General features: G+C 36.6%; 3 protein-coding genes across 4 annotated transcripts; 2 read left to right on the plus strand and 1 right to left on the minus strand.

Annotated features, from left to right (window-relative positions):
• Positions 1–514: 514 nt before the first annotated feature.
• On the plus strand, positions 515–13,406 carry b4galt3 (UDP-Gal:betaGlcNAc beta 1,4- galactosyltransferase, polypeptide 3). Of its 2 annotated transcripts, none has more exons than XM_016549158.1 (8): positions 515–739; positions 1,017–1,094; positions 2,498–2,972; positions 4,098–4,333; positions 4,523–4,713; positions 7,012–7,134; positions 10,625–10,729; positions 11,148–13,406. In XM_016549158.1, the coding sequence occupies exons 3-8, from the start codon at positions 2,711–2,713 to the stop codon at positions 11,467–11,469; spliced, it is 1,239 nt and encodes a 412-aa protein (XP_016404644.1). In that variant the 5' UTR covers positions 515–739; positions 1,017–1,094; positions 2,498–2,710; the 3' UTR covers positions 11,470–13,406. The 2 variants fall into 2 exon arrangements, with proteins under 2 accessions (XP_016404644.1, XP_016404645.1); XM_016549159.1 differs by having other exon boundaries at positions 4,098–4,303.
• A 734-nt stretch (positions 13,407–14,140) lies between these two features.
• Positions 14,141–15,680, minus strand: LOC107737603 (protein Flattop). Its single transcript, XM_016549160.1, has 5 exons — positions 15,652–15,680; positions 15,494–15,556; positions 14,953–15,030; positions 14,646–14,843; positions 14,141–14,559 (listed from the first exon to the last, which is right to left on the minus strand). Exons 1-5 carry the CDS (start codon positions 15,676–15,678, stop codon positions 14,302–14,304), a joined length of 624 nt encoding a protein of 207 aa, XP_016404646.1. The 5' UTR covers positions 15,679–15,680; the 3' UTR covers positions 14,141–14,301.
• A 228-nt stretch (positions 15,681–15,908) lies between these two features.
• ccnq (cyclin Q) lies at positions 15,909–22,255 on the plus strand. Its single transcript, XM_016549302.1, has 5 exons — positions 15,909–16,227; positions 16,388–16,571; positions 16,655–16,787; positions 18,726–18,944; positions 22,147–22,255. Exons 1-5 carry the CDS (start codon positions 16,113–16,115, stop codon positions 22,234–22,236), a joined length of 741 nt encoding a protein of 246 aa, XP_016404788.1. The 5' UTR covers positions 15,909–16,112; the 3' UTR covers positions 22,237–22,255.
• Positions 22,256–23,211: the final 956 nt, after the last annotated feature.

Raw genomic sequence — 23,211 nt, forward strand, 5'->3', positions numbered from 1 at the left:
TCTGTTGAACAGGTTATAAAAATCGTCAAGAACAATTTCTGTGCATTTTCTCAGCTAAAAAAAAAAAAGTATTGGATCCATGTTTTCGTACTAAGCAGATATTTTTATTAATTAAAATAATTTGAAGAGCTGTCTGAAAGAACTAGCCTACTTTATTAAAGAGGTTATGAAAAATTGACAAGAACATTTTTGTGTGTGCATTCTCTCATCTGGTTTGTAACAGTTTGAGTAGAATCACCTCCACTATTATGGAAACTTTTTTTTTGTAAACAGGTTAGATTGTTTTGTTGAACACAATCAGTTTCACAGACGTCATAATTCGCGTTATAAAATCAATATAATTCTCAGTCAAAATGACGATGACGTTGTAACCACTTTGATATAATCCACATGAACTCATCGTGTCCCTTTTTCATCAATTGAATTTCGCTTTATAAGCCTGTATCGTCATCACAAGATCATCTGGCGAATGAAAACCGCCTCTAGTATTAAACCTGTCGTGTGTTTTCTCACTAGAAGGCAGCACTGTGATTTTAACACAGGTATCTTAGGGCTTTTATTGTAAAAGCGTCAAAGAAGAATGCCCGTCGATAGCGCGTCACCGCATCAAACATGTCTGTCAGTTGGCTCTGCCTTGAGCGTCTGACGCGCTCAGGAAGCGTTCCGCGACGCGCTCAATGCGACTGCGGATATTATACACTCTTTCGTGCGCCATAGAGGAATGATTATCCACAATCGAGTAAGTAATATTAAATAAAGGCCTAGCTATCGACTACTGCTGGAGCCTGATTTGAAGCGTCGCTGTGGACCGGGTGAATCAGAGGAAACGCTTGACCTGAAGTGTTATTATTATCCGTTATATTGACAATTATTTCGCAATAATTGCTCATTGCCTGTCGTCGCTGCATGTATGGTTGCTTAATAAATACATTTCCGGTTTTTCGTAGTGCAAAATATGAGCTGGTTTGCTAGCAGGAGATCTTGTTAATCAGTCCAGAACTATCTGTCTCCTCAAGGTGCGCGATGTTTTGTGATGGCCAGGAGGAGGAGGAGGACTGCTCTCTCAACCCTGTGTTTATGACCAGTCAGCACAGGTACTCATGGAATACCAGTCTGTTATTCACCGATAAAAGACTCATTCCTGTTGTGCAGCACATTTTCATATCAATATGTCTTAATATAATAGCATACTGTACTCACAGGTTTTAAACAATGAGATAATAGTTGTCACAAAATCAAAAAATAGTGAACTTTTTGTTTAGTTTGAGTGTATGTTGCTATTTTTGCTATGTTTGAGTGTTCCATATACACTTCTAAATCAAAAAAAAAAAGAATTTATTAAGAAATATTACAGGTATTTCTATCTATTTTTTTAATCAAACTAAACATCAGTTTCATTAGTTTCATTTATAGTCATATCTTGTAATTTTACTTTAACTAATAAAAGCCAGACCCTAAATCACATCATTCCCCAGGAAGTTTGAATTAATAACAACCGCACAAACATAAGCAATTAGCTATGAATTCTATGATGTTTCTGTGGTGTTAAATGGTTCATTGTCCTTTGAAGCATTCTTTTCTGTTAGGTACAACAATTATAGATATTTTATATGATAAATGTGACCCTGGACCACAAAACCAGTGATAAGTCGCATGGGTATATTTGTAGCAATAGCCAACAATACATTGTATGGGTCAAAATTATCGCTTTTTTTTTATATGCCAAAAATCATTCGGATATTAGGCCTAAGTAAAGATCATGTTCCATGAAGATATTCCGAAATATGAAGATATTCCGATATATACGAAATTTCCTACCATGAATATATCAAAACTTTTACATTTTTGATTCGTAAATGCATTGCTAATGACTTGATTTGGACAACTTTAAAGGCGATTTTCTCAATATTTAGATTTTTTTGCACCCTCAGATTCCAGATTTTCAAATAATTGTATCTCGGCCAAATATTGTCCTATCCTAACAAACCATACATCAATGGAAAGCTTATTTATTCAGCTGTCAGATGATGTATAAATCTCAATTTAAAAAAAATTGACCCTTATGACTGGGTTTGTGGTCCAGGGTCAGATATGATAATATCAGATTTTCAAAAGATTGTTAAAAATATCCAAACTATCTTCAAATTGACAACCTCATGTAAAGGAACTCACAATCCTTCTCTGAATGATGTATTTCCATCCTGTTTTCCCATTATTGTCCTGATTTTAATTAATTAATTAATTTTGTATTATAATCAAGCATTTTTTGTAATCATGCATTTTTTTTATTTGTAATCAAGCATACATAATATGTATTATTTTATTTTTTAAAGTACTGTACTGTGTAACAGGAGTGGCTCAAAAAGTGTGTGGTCTTTGCTGATTTAATCCGAGATCTGGGATTGATCCCGGACACACTGGCACTTTAAAGTTCTCCTTTGTAGTTAGATGTGATGGATCTACCACTATTGATTTTTGTGTTCCTCTGTTTTTCCAGTGACTCCCACACATGCCATAGATGTCCTTCCCTTAGCTCACTGAGCTAACTTTATTTTTCCTCATCACCCCGATATCCTTCCACTCTTCCCTCTCTCATGCCTCTTGCTCTGTCTTCACTCTATCTCTCTTCTCGTATCTGTCCCTTGTCCATCCCATTTGACTTTCCCATCCTCCCTTCCTCTGTCACTCCTGCTCTGTGTCGGATGTCATAATGGTGTGCTGTGGTCGAGCGCTGGACTCCCCCTGCACTCTGGCTCTGTTAGTGGGCTTCCAGTTCGCGTTTGTCCTCTACTTCTCCCTGGGAGGCTTTCGTGGCCTAGTGTCTGTTTTGGTTCATTCCACCGAGCCTGAGATCGACTACTCTCGACCGCATGACGTCTACACCAACCTCACCTCTCTGCTGCTCCACCATCCAGGACCCAGTGTACCAGAACAGCAGCTCAGAGACTGTATACTGCCCTCTCCACTGCTGGGTAGATATAAATCCACTCTGAAGGGCTTAAGACATTGATCAGTCATTGGATTTGTTTGTTTACTATGTCTCATTGCAGTTTTAAATAAACCAAAGACGTTTTTTTTGAGTTTAGTCAACCCAAAAATGAAGATTCTTACATCATTTACACTAACTTTTATCTTTCCATACCTGTGTGACTTTTTTTCTCTTGTGGATCACAAAAAAATATATTTTCAAGAATGTACTGGTTGCTGTTTTCCATACAGTTACAATGACTGCAGATTGGCACTTTCAGGCTTCAAAAAAAGGACATAAAATCACCATTAAAATATCATAATTGTCCATATTATATGCTGAATTCCATGCCTTCTGGAATTATTTTTCATTTTATGGACGGAAATCTTATAAATAAAAAATCATATGAATAAAAAATGAAATAAATAGAAAATAAAACCTCTAAAAGTGAAAATCAGTCATTTTAAATGCTACAAGTAAATTTAAGCATCACAATATTATAATGTACAGTATGAGAAACAGATATTCATCTTGAGATATGCTAAAGATTATGGAGGACTTGGTGCGACACTACTTTAAAATGTCAATTCATTTTTAATTTAAAAATGATTCATATTTTTTTGTTTTTAACTACAATTTAAAACATTAATTATACCGTTTTAAAAATATCTCTGTTAATTTACCACTTTAAAAAGTGATTTGTTTATTTCCATTTTTATGTTTGAATTATTTCATTTTATTTTTAACTGTCACTTTAAGTCCTCCATTAAGATGACATTTAACAGTGATATTAAGTTATTAGTGGTTAAAAGATAAAAGATTTAACATTAAGTGAGCGTTAAATGACAGCAAATGCAATCTACATGTAAACATTAGCATGAAAAATTAAATATCCAATATTAAAAAATAAAAAGAATAATTAAAAAAATCTCTGATATTGCACAGTAACTGATATGCACAATATATTAACCCTTTGTGTTCCACAAAAGAAGTCATACTGCTTTGGACTAACAGTGATTAAATAATGACATAATTTACATTTTTAGGGATAGTATTCCTTTAATTTGGTGATGTAGGACAGATTTTGTTACAACAAGTGCATGTGTGCTTTCCTCCTGCTGTCTGCCAGTGGGTCCTGTTTCTGTCCACCTCTCCTCACCCCCCTCCCTGGAGAAGATAAAAGAGAAGAACCCCTTGGTGACCTTAGGGGGTCATTACCGCCCACCAGACTGTGAGCCACGGCACCACACAGCCATCGTGGTCCCCTACCGGAACCGCCAGACCCACCTCCGCGCCCTCCTCTACCATCTGCACCCCTTTTTGCAGCGGCAGCAGGTCCACTACGGCATTTACATTGTGCACCAGGTCTCTTGTTCGTTGTTACGCTGACTTGTCACATCAATTGTATAGAAAAAAATCCTAGCAGTAATTCGAGGAAGTAGCTGGGACAAAGGGTAAACATAGCTCATAGCTTATTGTCAAGCTATATTAGTGTTCTATTCTTGCCGAAAAATGCATTTGTGTACACTTGATTTGCTCATAGTCTGTTATCAGTCAGGGAACTCCACGTTTAACCGAGCGAAGTTGCTGAATGTTGGAGTGCGGGAGGCGCTGAAAGAGGAGGACTGGAGCTGTATTTTCCTGCATGACGTCGACCTGCTGCCTGAGAATGACCACAATACCTACACCTGCCACCCCCAGTACCCTACACACCTCTCCATAGCTATGGACAAGTTCAGATACAGGTACCCTACCCACTATCACAGGATTGAATGTTTTAACAAAGCTTTTCTCTAATTTTATCTCAATGAACAGGGAGAAACCTAATGACATTTTTGAATGCATTTTTATGTTTGTAGTCACTTCAATATAACTGTAATAGTTTTAATATTGTTATTATTATAATAATAATTTTTCATATTACAGCATGATAATATAATAATTTAGAAAAGGTTAGATGCCAGTATACACTACCGTTCAAAAGTTTAAGACTGGTTCAAATATAATATAATATAATATTACAAAATAATGTTTTATATTTTAATATATTTTAAAATGTAATTTATTCCTCTGATGACAAAGCAACATTTTCAGCAGCCACTGCAGTCTTCAGTGACAAAAAAATGCTTTATATTTTTGTGCAAACTGTGATTCGTTTTTTTTTTCAGGATTCTTTGATGAATAGAAGTTTCAAAAGAATTCCATTTATTTGTTACATTAAAATGCCTTTACTGTCACTTTTGTTTCATTTAATTTTGGATGGTAGTGAAAGATGAATATTTTTAAATAAATTGGTGGTCAATTTTTCAATTAAATTCTACACACTTTAATTCAAAACAGGCCATTTAAAAATAAAAATAAACGAAAAGAACAACTGTTCATTTAACAACAGTTTTCTAGATCTTATAAAACTTCTAGAAACAAAAAGTTCATCCTCTTCACGCATGGTAAAATAGGGGATGTAGTTCATTCATTATTAGTGCTGACACAGGTATATGCAGTAACTCATGGCTCTGGCCCTCTAAATTGACATCCAGGTCTGCACATCTTGGGTCACAGAGTTTGCAATTCTGTATTCTGCAGCCACAATGTCCAACTAGATACAAACATTCACTGAGAACAGAAACATTACAGAGAAAACAAGCCATATATTCAGTCCACCAAGGCTGAGGACAACATCAGGACCTCTCTGTGATGAATCCGCTGAAGAAAGAAATAACGAAGAAAGATACATAGCAGCAGCTCATCTAGCTATCACTCAATATTTACTGAACAGAACTAAAGAATTTAGAACAGGTGTTAGGAGTACAAGGGATCTCTGGAGGGCAGGTTCAATAAGCAATCAAAGTTACATTACAGCTCTTTTTTTTTTTTACAGTTTTATTTTATTATTATTATTATTATTTAAATCAGTGAATACCTTTATTCAGCAATGGATTAAATTGAGTAAAAACAATGTTTTTGTATTGTATTTCAAATAATTTCTGTTCTATTCAACTTTCTGTTCATCATTTATTTGGTATTATGATCATGAAAACTTTACTTATTACTTTTTGTCCACGTTTATGTAAAAACCCATTAACATTTGGCAGCCTTTTGAAAAAGATGAATGTATTATGATTTGCACCCAGTTTTCTGTATACTGCACATTTTGCCAATTGTAGCAGGTCATATGATTATTCAGTGCATAGAAAAAATGTGTACATACTTTAGAAATATTAGTGTGGTAGTGTTCTGAAAATAGTTATTATTAAAGGGGTCATATGATGTTGCTAAAAATAACATTATTTTGTGTATTTGGTGTAATGAAATGTGTTTATCCGGTTTATGGTTAAAAAAACACATTATTTTCCACATACTGTACATTATTGTTTCTCCTCTATGCCCCGCCTTTCTGAAACGTGTCGATTTTTACAAAGCTCATCGGTCAGAAAAAGCGAGGTGTGCTGTGATTGGCCAGCTATCCAGTGCGTTGTGATTGGCCGAATACCTCAAGCGTGTGACGGAAATCTTACGCCCCTTCGACATGGCGGCATCAATACTACAGCGAGAATAAAAGTTATGCTTTCTTTCTTTGCGTGAACATTTGGGCTGTGTTATGCAAATCTTCCCACATCGTGACGTAGGTATGTGGGGGCGTGTTAGAACGAGCCGTTTTAGGTAGGCGTGGTAGACTCTTAACTTTTATAAAGAATATCTCTTTGGATTTGAGACTTTAGTCTTTGCAACTTTACAGATCTTCTTTATGCACCAAGAGCTTGTAACACTTCAAAGAGAAAGGAAAAATTGAAATCGCATCATATGACCCCTTTAAATTATGACACAGATTTAAACAGCATTTTTTGTTCATTTATAAGGGGTCCCGGTTTTCTATCCATCTGTACAGATTGCTATAAAGATGTGATGCAGAGGTACAGACGAACATTAAACTGCAGGGGAAGCTGTGACACTTCAGATGGAATAATTGATGAAGGCTAGTAGAGACAGATGACCTTATTCCTCTGTGCCTCACCAAATCACTGCTTTGACTCCTTCCTTCGCAGGCTTCCATACTCGCAGTACTTCGGAGGGGTGTCTGCTGTAACCCCGGAGCAGTACCTCAAAATGAACGGCTTTCCTAACCAGTACTGGGGCTGGGGAGGAGAGGACGATGACATCGCAGCTCGGTGAGGATAGCAGAATTCAGTTTATAATGCATTTGCATGTGTCATTTCAACATAAAACAGCCTGGAATGTAGTAGAGATCAAAGTAACTGGCACGTCTACATCAGAAATGCATCCTGTTAAGCATTTGTGTTGCACGTCTGTCATCTCTCCATCACCATTTTGTTCTCATTTCACATTCGCATTGGTCTCTTGTCATTATTCTCATTTTCACTGCATCCGTCTATCCCTCATGCCCTCCCCCGCATAGCCACAGGAGGGACCAGTAAGTACATGCATGAATCACTAGATTGGACTCAAGGCTTCCAACTATATAGATGTCTGTACACTTCAGTGATTACTGCCTCTTTATTCAATAATACATTTTAAGTAATTTTATTTCTGTGACAGAAAGAAACTTGCTGTAGAAGATTAAAAGTTGTTGAAGCCTTGAAACCAGAATGAGTCAGGTGTAGTGGATTACTAGTAGTGTTGAGGATTTGAATCGCATTTTCTTTATGGTTAGTTCTCTCTTAAAGGGGTCATGAATTGCCTTTGTTTTTTATTTTGTACTGTGCTCTGAGGTCCACTTATAATGTTGTCAAGATTTAGAAGTAATAGGCTATTTTCTGTCCTGTTTTGACCCCCCTCATCAGAACGCTCTGTTTGAATAGGTGTGGCGGATTGTAGACTCGGAAGTAAACGGCCACTGCTATGATTGGCTAACAGTTGTGTATGTTTGACAGCGACATTCCTCATAGATGGATGCTGCTGTGATTTAGGTCAAAAATGCATAAATACTCAGTATATATCAAACGATCTGTAATAACAGACAAAGCAATAGTAATAAAAACAGTTACTCACACTTGTGCGGCAGAACATTACTGTCGGATCCAATATAGTCAGCACAGCATCGCGTTTCAATCTTTCTGTTCAATCGTTTGGTTCTTGCTTAGACCTGCGTTTGTCACTCTTGTCATATCTACTACGTGCGTGAATTGGTGGGCGGGGCTAAACAGTCAGTGATGTAGAAGCAGGTGTTGTTCTTCTTCTGCAGAGGCGATGTTTAGCCACACTATTACATCATAAAGTGGTACATTCTAAAACCTGTCGTATTGGCAGATCGGCTTCAGTATAAGCTGATTTTAGACTAACAATAAAGTTTTGAGTTCTTGAAAACGTACAGGATGTTTTTATAGTTCAGTGACTGTCAAAAGATCAAGGGAATTTTGGTTTCTCAGTTCATGACCCCTTTAAGTGACTTTGGCATGAATAGGATTGGGCATCATGAGGAATCTAACGTATCTGGTTAGCAGTTGCATTAATGATTCTTTTAGAGGAAGCTGTATTTGAGAAAATCCAGGATGAGGTCATTTTAAAGGGGTCATATGATGTTGCTAAAAAGAACATTATTTTGTGTATTTGGTGTAATGAAATGTGTTTATGAGGTTTAAGGTTCAAAAAACACATTATTTTCCACATACTGTACATTATTGTTTCTCCTCTATGCCCCGCCTTTCTGAAACGCGTAGATTTTTACAAAGCTCATCAGTCTGAAAAGCGAGGTGTGCTCTGATTGGCCAGCTATCCAGTGCGTTGTGATTAGCCGAATACCTCAAGCGTGTGACGGAAATGTTACGCCCCTCACCATACTGTGATGCCGTGTCCCGGAGTGAGGAGACAAAAACATTAAAACCCATTATAAAGGCATTTGTTGCATCCAGTGGGGACATAATTACGGATTATAATGACTTGTACTGTCTTTTTACGCATTGCATCGCGCCGCGTAAACATAAAACCATGTCTGCATTTGTGATTGGAGAAATGACAAACAACAAGTGCTACTCTACACTGCCCAAAAAACTCACGTTTGAATCGTCAGTGGCAAATCCTTGAAATATGAAAACGTACTTAAAAGTATTTTCGCTTTCGCAACTAAACACACAGCGTCTCCTCAACATGGCGGCGGCAGCAACAATAAAGTTACGCCTTCTTTCTTTGCGTGAACATTTGGGCGGTGTTATGCAAATCTTCCCACATCGTGATGTAGACATGTGGGGGCGTGTTAGAACGAGGCGTTTTAGGAGGGCGTGGCTGACTCTTAACTTTTATAAAGAATATCTCTTTGGGTTTGAGACTTTAGTCTTTGCAACTTTAGGGATCTTATCTATTCACGAACAGTTTGTAACACTCCAAAGAGAAAGGAAAACTTTAAATCGCATCATATGACACCTTTAATAATAAATACATTTCAAAATTCGGGCAAAATGTTGTTACATACATTTTTGTATAGGCAACATACATTAAAAAACAATAATTGGCCTAACTGTGTATTAAATAACAGTACTAAATACACAAAAATGTGTCATATTTAATGCCGCCGTTATTACTATTTGTTTTATAAAGTACTACTGACAAAACCCATAGTATGTATGTTTAACTACATGTTGTCATATGAACAACCAGTCATTAACTACATTAAGCTTGTGTTATATTCACACAAAAAAAGCTAATTTGTTTGTGAATCAGACTACACTGGTTGCCTAAATGTATTTGATTCAGTAAATGATTCATAGTGGAATAATTTGGTTGAGACCAAAATAATTCATAATTGAATCATTTGGTCAAGAATCGATGGACTACACTGATCATGCTAAATAGTTTTGATTCAACTACAAACATCTGGCTCATGAGATTCATTCATTCTGAAACCTATCTATACTTTTCGCACTTTATGTCTGTTTCACGCTATAGATTCAGTAGTAGTGCATGACTCTGATTGACTCTCAAAATGTCTTCGTACACGCTCATGAACCATTAATGGAACCAAATGTAATTTGCTGTAATGTAATTGGCTATTTTTGAGTAAGAACTAAATCCCAACCTGCTCAATATCTTTGACAAGGCAGCACCTCTGAGTCCATCACTGTTTTTTCTTTACTTTCTTGCTGTTTAATATGCCTACATGGTTTGATTTCACCCTAAGCGATTTTTCAGGATACGATACAGAACAAATCTAGTCCCAGAAGAAAAGTAATTTTAGTGGACCCGGCTTTATGCGTTTTGGGAAAACTGACATTACATGTATTCTTGAAGAACATTTTGAAGGGCATATCAGCTCATGGTGATTTGTAAACCTGACTGTCGCGTAATTAACCGTCAGTATCCTTGTCTGACTCCGATGACTCAGATGGTTGAACCAGAGGCAAGAACCCCAAATTTTTAAGTATTTAAAAGCTGGATTAGACTCTCCAACTTTAGATGAACCTTTTGAGGATTTTCAGTTGTGGTTAGAACCTTTTTACATAAAAATCCTCAACAACAGTAATTTTTTTAGCTAGTTCACATTCATCTGGCCCACCTTGCGGACTCTGCTGGAAATAGTTTTCCTGCTGTGCTTTGTGCTGCTCTTTCTGTTGTCTCTGTCTGTTTGATAATTCATACCATCCTTTTTCAGGGTGTTTTTTCCTTTATATGTTACTATTTCTACTTGCCCTGTGGTTTTGTCTTTAGAGTCCGTCTCTCTGGGATGAAGATAATGCGCCCCCCTTTGGCCATTGGGCATTATAAGATGATCAAACATAAAGGAGATCAGGGTAATGAGCAGAACCCGAGAAGGTGATGTCACATGCCAAATATATTATAAACTTTGCTACTAGGGTTGCAAAGGGACGGAAACATTCTGGTAAACTTCCAGAAACTATCCAGTTTTGCAACCCTAGTTGTTACAATCTTAAAAATAAAGGTTCCAAAAGGGTTTTTTTTTCACAGCCATGCCATAGGAGAACTATTTTTGATTCCCCAGTGAACTTATAAGTGAACAGTTCTTAACAGTTTAATCTAAAGAACCTTTTTCCACTGTAGGAACCTTTTGTCCATCGGAAAAGTTCTATGGATGTTAACAGTTCTTCATATGGAACTATAGATGCCAATAAAGAACCTTTGTTTTTAAGAGTGTATGGATAGATAGATTTATTATTTAATCCGTTTATTCTGTTAATTGAGTCAGTTCCTCTTCATGAATTCGTTCTTGTAGGTTTGACTTGCTGAAGCGCACAAGGCTGAACTGGCGCTCAGATGGACTGAACTCGCTGACTTATGAGCTCCTGTCCAAAGAGTTGGAGCCATTGTACACAAATTTATCTGTCAACATTGGGGATGATCCACACCGTCCCCCTGTGAAGGCTCCACCCCGGAAGTCAGAGCCTCAACCCGCTCCAACTCCTAAAATGAAGACTGAAAAAGTGGGTGTGGTCATCAATCATAATGCCACAAAAGTGGAGCCCATCCACTTGAAGGCCAGTAATGAAAGTTCAAATGTTGTTCAAAAAGCTCCTTTGAAACAGGAGGTAGGATGATACTGATAATCAAGTATCCACAGACAATTCACAGGGGGAGTTATTAATGGATAGTGGAGGGAATACTAGTTTGCTCTTTATTTTATATCGTGAAGCATTGCTACTCTAGGCAAATAAGTTCATTCCACTGAAAGTCGACTGAAACGGTTCGGCCGTCTCTGAATGTTGTTCAGCTGCTGATATGGTGAAGTTTGCACAAGTCTGAAGATCTCGTTTCACTGTAGGTGTCGTATCAGAGTGGGCCGAGTTGTAAACGCTCTCGAAAGCGACCTATCGACGTACCTGTGCAAGTCCTGTGTGTTTTTGAGCTGACCTGCTGCCAGCTGCTGCTCTTCACCCCACTGTGTGGGTCTGTTTTTCTGTGCCTTTTCTTGCCCTTGAACCAGTCTCTTATCAACATGCCATGACTCAGTCGAAAGCATTATTACTGCACACCACTGTTATTGATACTACAGTTGAATGCTCTTTCCACATGTTTATCTATTTTTCTCTTCTTTTAATATCTAATCAGCACACACTGCTTTGTGATCTAGTGCTTGAGCAGACGTGTATCACTGTGGTCTATTTTTGGTCTTACTGTACAAACTTAGAAAGGTGTGATCTTTGATTGTGAGCACTGGCTTATTTTCTCTTTTAGCTGCTCAGATACCTATTAATCATTTTATGATGCAGTGTAAAAGAAAAGAGTTTAATTATTTTAGGTATTGTGTGGTGCCTTTGTTGGATTCCATTTCGGTTGTAGACAATCATTGGGATGAGCATATAAAATGACGCAAATATTTATTTATAATCTTTACAGACTTCTATTATTTGAATTCAGGAATATGTTTCTGTTAAATGAAATAGATTTGATGGTTTAGGTTGAAGGTGTGACTTTAGTCTCTAAGATATTTGATATTGTAAGATTTTATAAACGGGTAATGGGTAATTTTGTGGTTAGTTATATAGCAAGAATACATTTTATCTGTTAGTGAAAAATATTTGTTGTATCACCATTATGGCACTTTTACAGTATGTAAAAACTGCATTCTGTATTAAATACAATCCTTGAGTATAAGCTACATTTAAAGAACAAAGACATCAGCGTCAGATGTTTTTCTGTTGAAGTTATTTTGAAATGAAAATTGCATTGCACATTATATTAGCAGGCCCACTGACATTTTTCACTCTCCCACAATGCAAACTACAAAACATTAAGAAAAATATCATATTATTTGCTGTAAATGATAGTCTGAAGGTGCTCATTGAGAATTCACCCCATCATGTGACATGGTGCATATCTCACTGTAAGTACAACATATTTGAAATCTAGATATACATTTCAGAGAGGCTGTTTAAATTATTCTGATTTTGATACGCAATTCTTAGTGTGACTTAGTGTCATAAGATAAAAAAAACATGGTGTTTTACTTCATGCCTTTGTATTAAATCTACAAAAAGTGTAACTAAGATAGTATTCTGAGATGCATGTGGCAGATAAATAAATTTCATCCTAGCATATTTGCAAGACCCTTGCATACCGTATATATATATATATATATATATTGAATAAAGTACATAGTTTTCTATCAGATACAGTATTTGGCAATGGTGTTAAACTACTTTAATGCCTCTAATCTGAGAACATCATTACATCTAATAACTGTTTTAGACATGACATACTCAGAAAAAAAGTGGTAAGATTTTAAAGATTGTGGATATTTTTGGTCATGTCATTTTTGGTCAAACACTGTTGATTTGAATGTGTATTCTTTTGGCTATGATGACTGTTGGTTATATAAATATACATAACGGAGACTCTGAAACTGCGTTTCCACCTGTGTCTGAGTTACGTTGAAGTTTGCCACAGATATTACTACTGATCAGTTATCTTGTGAATAAACATTTTACCATTGTGATTTGACCATGCAGCTGTTTATTGTATGTTTATCAACAGAGAATGGAAAAATGTTTTAACAAGGGCCTTAATCTTTAGAACCCATGATGACTGACTTGGAGGGACTCTTAAAGGGATAGTTCACCCAAAAATGTATATTCTGTCATTATTTACCCTCATGTCACTCCAAACCTGCATGACTTTCTTTCTTCTGCAAAACACAAAAGCAGATATTTTGAAGAATGGTAACTGCACAGATTTGGAGACTACTGACTTCCATTGTTTAAACAAAACCGAGACACTTCTCAAAATATCTTATGCTCCAACAGAAAAAGAAAGTCAGCTTTGAAACGACATGAGGTTGAGTATATGATGACAGAATTTTGTTTTTTGGGTAAACATATCCTTTCAAGTTCACCTTCAGTTCCCCAAGCATTCAGTGTCTGCTCACAAAATCACTCATTGGCTTCCAAGCGCCAAAAACATAAACCGATTACTAGTGAATTAAGCTGATGTCGTGTCCTAGGGGGCCTACAGGTGTGTCATTGTATTATTGAGCAAATAAACAAAAACTATTTAAAATCTCTTGCGATGTTTTTTTTTTTTTAAAGAATATTATTAAAATACAGATATCAAGGTACTCTGATAATTTTTTTTTATCAGGATTTCATCTAAGCAGATTCCATTACAAAAGCCATTGAGTAAAACTAATCAGCTTTAGCTTCATTGAAACAATTCAGTTAATGTGTTCTAACCTGTTTTTATACAGTCTATGGTTCTGACACACACATTAAAGTATGCACAAACAGAGAGCACAGTTATAAATAAATGGAACACAATAATAATCATATCTGTAAAGTAAAAGTGTTTTTCAAAGAAGTGGTAGGCTTACGTAATGCCATTTCATGGAACAACTTTTATAACTGCCCATGCAGGGGATCTGATTATAAATGGTGTTATTTCTGCTGAGATGCTGGTCTGCTGTTCTGGGTTGGTGGTCTTAACTCAGCTTGGCTCTCTTGAGTGGCTGGTCTGGATGGAGCCTGTTGGCTGTGGTGACTTCCTGGTCTAGACTGGGTTTGGTTTTCGAGAAGGTTTACTGGGTTAGACTGGTCTTGGCTGTGATGTGATTTGGGCCTCTCTGGTTCATTTCGGTCTGGGTCACTCGCTGGCATTTTTGACTCTTCTGCAGGCTGGTCCACATTTATGTTTTCCTATAAGCATATTGTTTAGTCAGAATTATTAAAAGCAATGTAATATAACACCATAGCATCATAATTAGGAGATATTAAACACCCACCACATTGTTAATGGTTCTGTTTGTAGCCTGGCTGCCATCAGGGGCCTCATGAGTCTGGTTTGTGGCAAATTTCATCTGTCCCCAGGTCCTGAGGCGATCCTCGCCCTCTCGTGAACGGGCAGTGGGGTTTATGGAAGCAGGATGGATATACTGAGGTAAATCCCATGTGCCTTGGAATGCTGGCCATGCACTTCCACTCTAATAATGAAATCATTTATAAATAGTAAAATGAAACTGCTGCAAAACGTTTTAAGCTTGGTAATTACATTTAAATTGCATGCAAGTCATGCAAATCATCAAAACAAACCTTTGTTCTGACACCAGGTAGAAGGTGGCCACGGTCTGTGGCTATAAATGTAGTGTGGCCTTCTGCTGCTGATGGTCTCTTGAGGAACAAAAAGTAAATATTCCAAACGCAAGAATTTATAATATGAGCTAGGCAATTATTCTCTCCACCCAGTGCAATTTGTATAACTGCGTCATTTAAATGAAAAAGGACTCGAAGTAACGTTAAACATTTACCGTTGTGCCCTGTTTGACTGACGTGCATGCTTCTGCATTTGCATGGTTCACTGTTTGTGTAATGGAAATGCTCAGTAACAGTAAAGTGTACACTACAGTTCAAAGGTTTGGTTGCAAGATTGTTTTTGCAAGAAATAAATATTTTTATTAAGCAAGGATGTATTAAATTAGTCAAAAGTGACGGTAAAGATAATTTGTTTTCTATGAATAAAGAATTTCTATTTAAAAAAAACGCTGTTCTTTTGCAAACATTTTTGTAAACGATTAAATTGACAGTTATTCTAGCTCAAACGGCTTTACCAATGAGACTGACTGTGTTAAGTTACCTCTTTGAAATGTTTTGGGATGGTCCAATTCTGGAGCTTTTGCGATTTAAAAGCATTTTCATACTGCAGAAAACACCATAAATGTATTAAATACGTCAAGGTTATTCAATTATAAAATAAAAAAATATATCATAGTAGAATAGTTACAATTTAAGCACCTGGTTTGCAGAGTAACTAGTCGACATCTTTCCGCTCGAATGTGTTGGCAGTGGTCTCCTAGCAACCGCTGAAAATTATACTTTCAAATCAGTAGTTCACTTTTTCATATTCTTTGACTCTTTAAAATGCTCACTTGTCAAAGTGACTATTTTAAAGTGGCAACTCATATATTATATGTTATATAATAGTTATATAAAAAAATATTTTTTTCTCTTTCCTTCAGCGCTCAGTTGACTCTTCCCGTACGTGTGGGGCGCTAGAGATCATTGAGCTCTATGTTGCACGCTAAACGATCCGCTGAAGGAAAGTCACAAGCGGTGCACAGCGTTGTATTTGGACAACTAACTTATACAAATGGACGAGTTGTTAAGTTTGTTGTACAAAAATGCATACGAACAACAGTAAGTATATACTGAATAACACGCTTTGAAACTGTAACCATTTTGCTGCAAGCCGTAAAATGAGCACGCAGGCGTCGGCATCTGGATCCGTCAATGAAGCGAGAGGCAGAAGTGCTCAAGATGTGGAAGACTCCAAAACACACTTCAGAGTCTGTCGGTTTATCATCGAGACTGGTATTTGCAGTTTTTCTGAAATTTTTAGAGATGTGTTTTAATCTCTGTAGCTGTCGAAATTGTAACGTAAGGATGCTTGTTAGTTCATTCTCGTTATCCAAGGATGAATTGCTGTGCAGTTTGTGATCCCATGTGCATCCCATGTTTTCCGCATCTGCAGGAGTGAAGTTAGGCATGAGATCTGTGCCCATGGCTACAGCATGTGTGCTGTATCACAGGTTCTTCCAGTCTGCCAGTCTGCAGGTCTATGAGCCTTACCTAGTGGCCATGTCTGCCATCTACCTCGCAGGCAAAGTAGAAGAGCAGCATCTCAGGACAAGAGATATCATCAATGTCTGTCACAGGTATGAGAAAGGATATTAAGTCACAGTTTAGTTCTCAGAGTTCATGTATAGTAGGTCATTTCCTCTCTTTTTCTTTGATCCAGGTATTTTCACCCAGAGAGTGAACCGATGGAACTGGATGGGAAGTTTTGGGAGTTGAGGGACAGTATAGTACAATGTGAGCTCCTTGTCCTTCGACAGCTTAACTTCCAAGTGTCCTTTGAGCATCCACATAAGGTAATGTATGCAATGATTACCTTGTTCTCAAGCTTTTAAAATAGGTAATAAACACTTCAAGTCAAGTTTTTGAACAGTAACATTTTTAATGTTTTTTAAAGAATTCTCTTCTGCTCACCAAGCCTGCATTTATTTGATCCAAAATACAGCAAAAGCAGTAATGTTGTGAAGTATTATTATAGAAATTAATACTTTTATTTAGCAAGGATGCTTTAAATTGATCAAAAGTGATGATAAAGACATTTATACTGTTACAAAAAAACTTCAGTATTTTCTTCTGCTGGGTTCCAGGTCATATGGGTTTTTCTGGAAAAGAGAAAGCAGATATCACTGCAAAAGAAGCAATCAAACTGAATATTTGTCAAATTCCTTTTTGTGATGTCAAACCTGTGATAAACGCTTATATTAATGACATGTGGCAGATGGAATGGGATAAATGTCATGAAAATAAATTATATGAAACAAATCCTTGTTTAAGAATTTGTTTTTTTACTCATTTTAAATCTAGGTATGACCAAGTTGTTTTTACAAGATGTCTTTTAGGTCATACAAGATTTACACATGGATATTTATTAAAAGGTGAAGAACCACCATCATGCCTTACTTGCCAAACTAAAATGACTGTGAAACATATTTTATTGGATTGTACTGTTTTTAATGAAAATAGACAACGGTTTTATTCAGAGGTGTGTCTAACTGATTTATTTAAAAATGTATCACCTGAATGTATTTTAGAATTTTTGTCTAGTGTACATCTGAAATGTCTTTTATAACCTTTTGTTAATTGTATACCTTGTATAATTTATTCAGAGATCGCCATGAAAATAGCCTTGATGCTGGCATGGCGTGGCGTTAAAAAGTGAATACATAAATAATGTTACAAAAGATTTCTATTTTAGATAAATGCTGTTCTTCTGAAGTTTCTATTCATCAAAGAAACCTGAAAAAATTCTACTCAGCTGTTTTCAACATAATAATAATAAATAATGTTTTTTGAGCAGCAAATCAGAATATTAGAATGATTTCTGAAGGATCACGTGACTGGAGTATTGATGATAAAAATTCAGCTTTGAAATCACAGGAATAAATTACAATTTAAAATGTATTCAAATAGAAAGCAGTTATTTTAAATAATAAAAAACCCCACAATATTACTGCTTTTGCTGTATTTTGGATCAAATAAATGCAGGCTTGGTGAGCAGAAGAGAATTCTTTAAAAAACATTAAAAATCTTACTGTTCATAAACGTTTGACTGTCAGTGTATCTGTTGTCCACAGAAAAGAAAAACTGTATAGGTTTTGAAAAACAATGGCTGAGTAACTGATAACATAAGACTGATAATAAGAATTATCATTTTTGGGTGAACTATTCCATTAATGGCTGGCAGTGAACATTTTGCATGAACGGTTTGCAAAAAGCTTATATAATATATACTGTGCCTTGTGTGCAAAACAATATAATAGAAAATTATTTAAAAATATTGCTCTGCTGCAAACAATTTACAGTAAAAAAAAACAACTACTTTTGTGAATTTAAATACTTTTAAATTTAAATTTTGAATTTAAATTGTATATATACCCAAAACTAATAAAATGAGTAAAGCACAGCAAAATGACTACAGATATAAATGAAAACTGAAGTATAAAAAAAAAGGTAATGCAAAATATTAATTATAGTATATTAATATTAATTATAGTTAAAACTCTTATAGTATGTAAGTGCTCTAATACTGCTTTAAAGTGGCGTTCTTTATGCACAGGTTCTTTATGCACAGTGTCAAGACTCAATGAATCAATTATTTTCATTCTCGATTGATAAAAAATAATCAATTATATATTGTAAACTTACTCTCATCTTTGTACCTTCTCTAACTAATGCTGTCCAAAGTTTAATTGTATTTTGCTCCATCTAACAAACTTCATTTTGCTGTGTCCTAGTACGTGCTGCACTACCTGCTCTCTGTGAGGAGTCTTTTGAATCGCCACGCCTGGTCTCGAACCCCCATCGCAGAGACGGCCCTGGCTGTATTAAAAGACAGTTACCATAGCTCTGTGTGTGTCCGCCATAAGCCTCAACACCTTGCCTTCACCTCCCTCTATCTTGCTCTCCAGACATATGGAGTGCAGCTCCCCAGAGGAGAACTGGAGTGGTGGCAGGTAGGAGTTTTTTTTTTTTTTACAGTTTCATGTGGAGAAAAACATAAAATGTCCAGGCAGCATTTGGGTCATGCTGTGTTTGCATTGAGTCACCGAGACTGAACGTTGACTAGTTTGAGTCTCACCGGTGCCAGAGCCGGATCAGGCATCAATCGAGCCACGATTGCAGTAACCTTTAGAGTGCGGGAAGTAGTTCCCATGGCAATAAGGGCACCTAATGGCTGCTGCCTGGTCTGAGAGAAATAACATTGTTTTTCACACAAGTTGTGTTCCCTTGGTGACATCCTAAAGTAATATTTAAAAAGAATCAAACCATTTAATACATTTCAGAGTTTCTTAAAACCACTTGCTTAGCTTCAGTTTCCTAGAATTCTGTCAAGTGCCATCACTAGAATCCAATAGACTTAGGCCCAATCCCATTTCTACCCCTTAGCCCTTCCCCTTTCCCCTACCCCTCCGTTTTGCGCGTTCACGTGAAGGGGTAGGGGTGTCTTGATTCTTTTTTGCTTGGAGGGGTAGGGGTAAGGTAGGGGTAGCCCTTCAAACAAAGATTTTTCGGGACCACACTTCAAACGAAGGGGTATGAATTATCTCAGTGTAAACCGGCTTCATGGCTGCCTGAGCGAACAAAAAGACACATAGATGTAAGCATTTTTGGCTTTGATAAAGATTTTAACGAAAAGTAATCATTTGTTTTATGTCACATTCAATTGTGAGTTCATGTTTATGGTCATGTTACTCAAAGAAATGTTTGCAAAAAATTGCTAAAGTTTGCTAACGTCATATCATTACTGCACGATAGTGCCACAACATATTTTCATGTCTGATCAGGGCGATTACCAACGTAGACATTGAGGGGGCTAGTCTCCCCAATAATTAGAAATCGCTAAACCCTTTTCTCAAATATTGCCAATTCGAGAGAGAGAGAGAGAGAGATGAAAGTTGCGTGTATGCGCATCTGTGCGTTTCTCTTTTTAGAGTGAGTTTACTTCAAAAACAGTGATTTTATCCTCTCGTTGCTGGAAAATATAATGTAGCGATTCAGTATTTAAACTGTTATTAATAAAAGTCGTGGGGCAGCGTTGACAAGTTTCTTTGCTCCTGGATGTGAGCTGCGCGATCTCTGATATGTGTGTGTGTGTGCGCGTTTGTGTGTGTGTCAGTAAGCAGCACATTAATATAGAACGTTAATTAAAGGCTCTAATGCACACCAGCACACCAGTATAGGTGTGTTGTGTTCACACCAGACGCGAAGCGAATATGCGCATCGCATCACTCGCTCTAGATTACTCTCGCGGGATGTTTTTCGTGTCACTTGCGCGAATAAAAACATGGCGCGATCAACCATGGTAGAGATAACTACAATTGCTGTTTTGTACCTGTTGTCAAAAAGTCCCAAATACGATGGAAAGCCAAACGCCGACATGTCTGGGTTCACAGCACCATCCAGAGGAGGATGAGCAACATTAGGATCCTGCATTAATGTATGCGTTACATTTTACTACTGTATATATACACTGATATTACTATTATTTTTATTATTGATAGCAGCATCTCTGTAGCCATGCTAATAAAATACAACTAACTGATTTGAATTGTTTTCTATGTTCCAGACCTATATAATAACAGACGGCTACAATAATGCTCTCTTCCATTGTCTGATTCAACTGGACGTGTCAAGAAGCTCTTCGCTGATTGGCTTGCGCGAGAAAAAACGCTCGTTCGCGGCAAACGCGTCGCACATTTCGCGTCATTCGCGTCGCCCGGCGCGAATTCGCCTCTATTCGCGTCTTGCGTTGACTTTGTACGTAATCTACTCGCGCGAATAATTACATTCGCGTCTGGTGTGAACACACCATTGGTCTTCCATTTTCGGACATATTTAGCCTTAAGACTATGATTCATTTTTCTAGCCATTTGTTGAAGCTTTTTAGGCAAGAAGATCGCATCTGACTCGCATGTAAAGGGATCAACCTCAGTTTTGTTTTGTTTTAAGTGGTTTTTAGAGTGGGTGTATCTGACATATGGCAAAATAATGGTGTGGAAAATCTATTCAAATAATTTTGAGGCAGTGTCTCTGCAATTGGTTGTACATCATAAAAAAAGAGAGTACTTTTCTTGTTTTGTCTAGACTTTGTTTCTAAATGGGGTGCTGAAAACCTGTGTGCAATATTAAGATAATCAATATATTAATGGTCAGAGTATTTTTATTCATTGCACACAGGCATTTCTTTGTTATATTTGTTAAAGCTATGTTTTCCTTTTTATATTTCTAATTTATTTATATTGGCCAATATATTGGTTACAACTTATGAATGCAAAAATATATAAATACAAAATAAGGTAGTGGCCAAAACTGATGTCTGGCCTAGAAAAATTGACATCTTTGCCTTTATCAAACATTTTATTTTGTAAGCGTGTTGCGTAGTTTTGCTTGGAGTGTAAAACTAATGTACATGCTCAGTTGTTTCATTTGTAATAACACAATAAAACTTGACAAATTGTCATACAATTGCTTATTGTATTGTATTCAATGTATGCTTTATTTCCTGACAGCTTTTTGTTTTTCTATGCATTTTTGTAAAATAAAAAAATAAAACCTATATTTCATGATAAGCTTTCCAAATAATTTTGTCAGTTCAGTATCTTAACCAAGTTAGTTTTTTTTTCTTCTTCGCAATATATTTTGATCTTGTAGGGTCATTGAAGGCAAATATTGTGAAATATCCTCTCCAGACATCACTATTGGCCATTACTGTATAATTAATTATTGGTTATTATTAAATATAATAATCAGCACACTATCAAAATTTCCATATCATATGGGCATTCCATCTGAGGCTGGAACTAGCAGAATTTAGGTTTTTGGTACTTTCATGAAAAAAACAAATATTTAAATTATAAATCTAGTTCAATGAATGTACCATTTTTCCTCATCTTTCTCTCTCCTTTGTTGGGTTTCCTGTTTACAGTGACTTTTAAATGGGTATTTCAGGTAAAAATGTATCCACAGCAAGTCCTCTTAGAGGAAATTGAAATAGGAAGCAGCCGTTTTCTCTAGACTGCGAAAAGTACACATCTACAAGAGATTAGACTCTATTATTAGTTGCCTCAGAACTAATATTTAGTTGTCATCTCCAATATAGCGTGCAGATGGATCAACTCTGCGATCTGCATTGATGTTTTGCTTGTTTCCCTGCAGGTTGTTTGTGCAGACATCACCAAGGCTCAGATTGAGACCATCATGAGTGAATTACTGCAGCTCTATGACATGGAGGCCAAGTGTACCTGAGAGACAAAGAATGAAGCGGGTACTAAAGCACTGACGCGGAAACCAACACCTTCAGCTGTAGCTGTGTCTGACCATCATCTTAACACATGCATTGAACCCTCATTCTCCTGATGTTGTGATGTAACCTAATGAGCTCTACTTGTTAATTACATTACAGAACATGAAGGTTTAGATGGGCTCATCAAGAATGATGAGAGGAATTTAGATATAGGAGCAGGCTTTGTAAGTGGCGCTATGAAAACCAGACTTTAGCCACACCTCATCAATCAATTCCCAGCCACCGAACTACTTTTTTTCTCCTACCTTGTGCTATTTTTCCCCCTAAAGAGGGAGAGAGAAATTACAAAAGAGATGGAATAGCTGGTTGAAGGAAGAATGAAACAAAAGAAGAGCCATCCTGTCCCCAGAGCTAAATTCTGAGGTAAACGCTAGATCTGAGCCATTTCTTTTATATTTTCTAATTTAATTACTCTCCTCCTCTCCCTACAGAACTTGTCCCGGTAGGCTTCTTTATGTAACTCCTTAACCCTTGTGCGTCAATTAAAAAAAGTTACACATAGGTCCATAGTGGACAAAAACTAGCATAAAAATTTGAAGCTTGGGACTTACTTTTTTCTCCTACCTTGTGCTATTTTTCCCCCTAAAGAGGGAGAGAGAAATTACAAAAGAGATGGAATATCTGGTTGAAGGAAGAATGAAACAAAAGAAGAGCCATCCTGTCCACAGAGCTAAATTCTGAGGTAAACGCTAGATCTGAGCCATTTCTTTTATATTTTCCCTGGTAAAAAATAGTAAAAAATTAAATTTTATTGCCAATTTAATGAAAGCCTATCAACAAAAATTGCATAATTTTACAGTTAAATGGCACTGCGATTAAAAATAGCAGTTTTAATGGGTTTCAATGGGGACATTTTTGTCCTTAAGGTCCTGAGAGGAACAATTTTTTTGTACCTAGTGCAAAACAGATTTATTAAA

The sequence above is a fragment of the Sinocyclocheilus rhinocerous genome, unplaced genomic scaffold, assembly GCF_001515625.1.
Source record: "Sinocyclocheilus rhinocerous isolate Xijiao unplaced genomic scaffold, SAMN03320098_v1.1 scaffold72, whole genome shotgun sequence".
NCBI classification, from domain to species: Eukaryota; Metazoa; Chordata; class Actinopteri; order Cypriniformes; family Cyprinidae; genus Sinocyclocheilus; species Sinocyclocheilus rhinocerous.

What these genes read in the sequence shown, in the direction of transcription:
- LOC107737603 (XM_016549160.1), bottom strand. Translation starts at nt 15,678, where the DNA reads ATGTCGACTAGTTACTCTGCAAACCAG. An exon ending in TCCCAAAACATTTCAAAGAG is followed by an intron (nt 15,031 to 15,493) that starts GTAACTTAACAC and finishes TTGTTCCTCAAG; the next exon opens with AGACCATCAGCAGCAGAAGG. An exon ending in TACCTGGTGTCAGAACAAAG is followed by an intron (nt 14,844 to 14,952) that starts GTTTGTTTTGAT and finishes TTTCATTATTAG; the next exon opens with AGTGGAAGTGCATGGCCAGC.
- ccnq (XM_016549302.1), top strand. Translation starts at nt 16,113, where the DNA reads ATGAGCACGCAGGCGTCGGCATCTGGATCCGTCAATGAAGCGAGAGGC. An exon ending in TCGGTTTATCATCGAGACTG is followed by an intron (nt 16,228 to 16,387) that starts GTATTTGCAGTT and finishes CCGCATCTGCAG; the next exon opens with GAGTGAAGTTAGGCATGAGA. An exon ending in GAGAACTGGAGTGGTGGCAG is followed by an intron (nt 18,945 to 22,146) that starts GTAGGAGTTTTT and finishes GTTTCCCTGCAG; the next exon opens with GTTGTTTGTGCAGACATCAC.
- b4galt3 (XM_016549158.1), top strand. Translation starts at nt 2,711, where the DNA reads ATGGTGTGCTGTGGTCGAGCGCTGGACTCCCCCTGCACTCTGGCTCTG. An exon ending in GCATTTACATTGTGCACCAG is followed by an intron (nt 4,334 to 4,522) that starts GTCTCTTGTTCG and finishes GTCTGTTATCAG; the next exon opens with TCAGGGAACTCCACGTTTAA. An exon ending in ATGGACAAGTTCAGATACAG is followed by an intron (nt 4,714 to 7,011) that starts GTACCCTACCCA and finishes CTTCCTTCGCAG; the next exon opens with GCTTCCATACTCGCAGTACT.